General features: G+C 52.9%; 1 protein-coding gene across 1 annotated transcript; it reads right to left on the bottom strand.

The window, feature by feature from the left end:
- Positions 1 to 2,881: 2,881 nt before the first annotated feature.
- Positions 2,882 to 3,856, bottom strand: LOC103901159 (olfactory receptor 52B2). The gene has a single exon (XM_019472775.1). It carries the CDS (start codon positions 3,854 to 3,856, stop codon positions 2,882 to 2,884), a length of 975 nt encoding a protein of 324 aa, XP_019328320.1.
- Positions 3,857 to 4,225: the final 369 nt, after the last annotated feature.

The raw sequence follows: 4,225 nt of genomic DNA, 5'->3' as shown, positions 1-4,225 counted from the left end.
GATCTAAAATCATGAATCTCTTTCTTTCCCTTTTCTTTTGAAGGTGTAGCAGCGTTACTGGGATGACTGGAGTAGTGCAGGGTTTTGGTTGCTGTATCAGTGTCATCTTCTGTGTCATTCAGCTGTGAACAAGCCTGGTCCCAGAGAGCACTCATTGCTCCTGCTCTCAATCAGGGACGTTGGGCTTGATCAGCCCCAACCAGACCCCTCAGTGACCTGCTGGCTCCCAGCCCTGATGCAGGGCACGACATTTCGTGGAGCCTGGAGCTAGGGAGAGCCGACCCCTGGCATCTCCGGGGTCACCAGCCCCTCCAAAGAAGGCACCTCCGAGGTCCAGGTGTGCGGCAGTGGCTGCCTTCAAGGCGGCTTCCCCACCACAGGCAGGTCTGAAACAGTTTTGCAGCACAGTCAGGCTGTGGGCTTGGCAAGTGCCCTTCGACTTCTTAGTCAGGGAAAAAAGGATGTTCTGCAGAAATGGCTGGATGATCGGCTCCGTCTTGTGACTATCGACATGAACACACCAGACCTTCCGTCAGGTCTCACAGCTGACACAGGGTCAGAGCATCCCAGCTCCTGACATGGCTGTGAGAGCTGGACTGCAGAGCATGAGCCTTCAGAAAGGGCTCCCTAATTGCTGCAATCAAAAGACTCTGGTTGCTGCCTGGATGAGGAAGAGTTATACTGGCCAGACCCGAGGAAGTCTCTGAGCTCAGGAGGGGACCGAAAAGTGCCCGGACCCCTGTGCCTCAGTGTGGTGTGTAAGAAAGAAGTGCGGCCGACAGGAGGTATGATGCAGAGAGGAGAAGCAAGCATTTGTCTCAGCATCCCACCCAGTAGAACATGAAGGAAAGCATGAAGGAAATGTCTCCTCTTCCTCATCCCAGAGTTCCTCCCCACGGTGGAAAGGAAACTGCTGCCGCAGCTTTGAAGGATACTGGTGGTTTAGTGCTTAACAACCCCTGGGAGCCACCAGAGCCAGAGGAGCTCATGGAGGGGCAGCAGTGGGGACTCTTCAACCCTGCTTGTTGGCCAAGCCGGGACTGTGCAGGGAGCAGGCTCAGCTGCTGCCAGGACTGCCCTGCCCAACCTCCCTGGAGGATGTCCTGAGGCCTGCTGCAGCCATCTCTGCTCTCTGGGGCCCTGAGCAAGCACCAAGAGCATCGCCTACTCAGAGTCAACAGCAACTCACACTGCAATTTTTGCAATGGGTTACAGAAGCCTTGGCATTTAACAGCTGAGCCAGAATGGCCACCAGGAGTCTGCTGTCAGGACAAGAAGACAGACCGCTGCCATCTGAGCATGCGCTGCCCACCAAGTCAATGCTGTGCAGAGCGCTGGACAAAAGGACCTTTGTGCTTTGGTGATGAGAGCTAGGCAGATGGGAGCGTTGCTGTGATTTTTCCATGAGACTGAGAAGCTCCAGCCATGTGGGAACAGCCTATTCCTGCTGTAGTCCAGACTGCAGGAACCAGAAGACTCCTGACAGGACTATGGCTGCTGGTGTCAGTGTCTCCACGGTCCTTCATATTATAATGATGCAACAAAAACCCACCTCAAAAGCGGTGCAAAGCACACTGACCTTCCAGCAGAGACCTGAAATTCTGGCAAGCTTCCCCCTGAGGTCTCCAGTGCTGTCTCCACTCCCTTCTCCCCATGGGTCTTTATGTGCACCTGGGACACTTTAGCAGTGCTGGTGCTCACTGCACTGAGATGAGAGTCTCCCCTCTTCCTGACCTTGCCACTCATGAGATTCACCGAAGCGGAGGCAGCAGATGAGTTTACTCTGACAGCCTGCATTGCTGTCTTTGCTGAGGAAGGGAGAGGTAAGGAAAAGGGCTCTCCTTGCTGGTCAAATTGATGATGAAATTAAACTCAGACTGTATGCAGATGCACAGAACTGTCCTTGCTGCTCCTCCAGCAATATCTAGCGCTCGCTCTTCATGTTTGCACTGTTTTTCACAATTGTCTGAGGCAGATGCCACTGACTTGAGGTAGAATAAGGTATTATTGATGCAACTGGTACATACACCAATGAGAGGAACAAGAAAAAGTTCAACAAGCTATTTTGGTGTTGAAGGATAAATCAAATGTACAGCAACTAAGTGGTGGGTAACCAGCCAGCCGTATGGGCAGAAAAGGATCTTGAGGTGCAATGTACTTCACGCGGAGCACTGCTCAGCAGTGCAGTGTTCTTGCAAAGACAGAAAACATTCCTGTGGGATGTGCAGGATGTAGGAGACCATTGTCCCTTTCACTCCACTCTAGAGGCTTGAATTCAGTTTTGGACATCATGGTTTAAGGGATATGTTTCCCTTAAACACAGGACAATAAAGCCTTTCCCGACCTCACAGGGCTCTTCAGCATGTAAACACCTTCAGCAGCAAGAGGCGTCAGGGTCCCTCAGCAATGCAAGCTATACCCGTGAAAACAGAAGGATAGACCATCATCTGTGCCGTGGTAAACAGCACTTTGCCCATCCAGCTATGGTTTGTGTACCAGGCTCTGGTTTGACGACCAACGAAATGTTCATGGTCTAGGCACTGAGATAACAGGTGAAGGAACAAACAGAAACGAAGCTGTAGGACAGCAAACAAAATCAGCAGCAGCAGGTGATGGTAAATCAGCAGATGTAAGAGCCTTGATGCTCCTCAGCTGAACTCTGCCCAGTCTCTGCTAGATGGACCATTCAGGGGAAGCATCCTAGGAGAAACCAGTAGCAATGAAGGGGCTGATGACCCAAGCCCACATTTCCAGAAATCCCACCACCCTCCACTTCTCTTGAACCTCTTGGGCAAACCTGTTCCTCCAGGGTGAGAAGTGCTGCAGCACTTGGTGCTGCTTTCCAGATCCCGTCCCGCGTCCCCCTTCCCTCCAGCAGGACTCAGCACCTGCTCCCCCAGCTGGGGCAGGGGCACTCCCCCGTGGGGCAGAAGAGGCGGACGACGCGGTCCCGGATTTGCCTTGTCCTCACCCCGTACACAATGGGGTTGAGCATCGGCGGGACCACGACATAGAGGTTGGCCAGGAGGATGTGAACGTGACTGGGGATTTGGTGGCCAAACCGATGCGTGAGAAAGGAGAAAAAGGCAGGCATGTAGAACATGAGGATCACGCAGAGGTGGGAGCCACAGGTGCTCAGGGTTTTGAGGCGGGCCTCCGGGGACGGGAGTCGAAAGACCGTCCTGAGGATCAGAGCGTAAGACACAGTGATGAGCACGACGTCCAGGCCAGAGGAGAGAAGAGCTGTTGTCAGCCCGTACCAGACATTGGCTTTTATGTCGGCGCAGGCCAGGCGGGCGATGCCCATGTGCTCACAGTAGGTGTGGGGCATGACGTTGTGTCCACAGTACGGCAGCCGCTTCAGGAGGAAGATGGGTGGGAACATGATGCAGAACCCCCGGACAACGGCAGTCACAGCTATTTTCCCAATCACCGAGGGGGTTAAGGTTGAAGAGTACCGCAGCGGGTCGCAGACGGCCACGTACCGGTCAAATGCCATCGCCAGCAGAACGGATGATTCCACAATGAAGCTGAAATGGGTGAAGAACATCTGTGTAATGCAGGCATCGAAGGAAATTTCCCTGGCACTGAACCAGAAGATAGCCAGCATTTTGGGCACCGTCGTGGTCGAAAGCATAAGGTCAGCAACGGCCAGCATAGCAAGGAAGAGGTACATGGGCTCGTGGAGGCTCCTGTCCGTGATGATGACAAAGAGGAGGACAGAGTTGCCAAACACCGCAGTGATGTACATCAGACAGAAGGGGACGGAGATCCAGATGTGAGACGACTCCATGCCCGGGATGCCCGTCAGGACGAAGGTGATAGGATCGAAGCTGCTTTCATTGAGCTCATACATGGTGCTTCAGTGCTCAGTGTCAGCCTGACTCTGCTCTGTGCAAGAAAGAGAAGGGATAAATAACACCTGGTGAGCCCGGTGTTAGCCCATGACCACCTACAAATGCGTACAAATCGGTGTATACGATGTCCTATTTGCAACTGCCTTCCAACCCGAACTGTTTCTGAAGGCCGAGGGCCTGACTCGCTGTGTTTTGCTGTACAAAGGAATCTACTCATTCTTTCCTATCAACCCTACAAACTGTGTAAGAAAAACATCTTCTCTGTCCCTCCTTTTGCACTGCAAAACAGGCCAGGTCCTTTTCTATCTCCGCTTTATCCACTGTCACAAAAAGCCTTGTAAAAGTCATAATTACTTGCCTTGTCGCTG

This window comes from Aptenodytes forsteri, unplaced genomic scaffold (assembly GCF_000699145.1).
Source record: "Aptenodytes forsteri isolate BGI_AS27 unplaced genomic scaffold, ASM69914v1 Scaffold485, whole genome shotgun sequence".
NCBI lineage: Eukaryota > Metazoa > Chordata > Aves > Sphenisciformes > Spheniscidae > Aptenodytes > Aptenodytes forsteri.
Note: the sequence above shows the minus strand (reverse complement) of the source record. Positions and strands in the feature narration are given on the sequence as shown.

Bases quoted from the DNA above. Each gene is read 5' to 3' on its own strand.
- LOC103901159 (XM_019472775.1), bottom strand. From the start codon at position 3,856: ATGTATGAGCTCAATGAAAGCAGCTTCGATCCTATCACCTTCGTCCTG.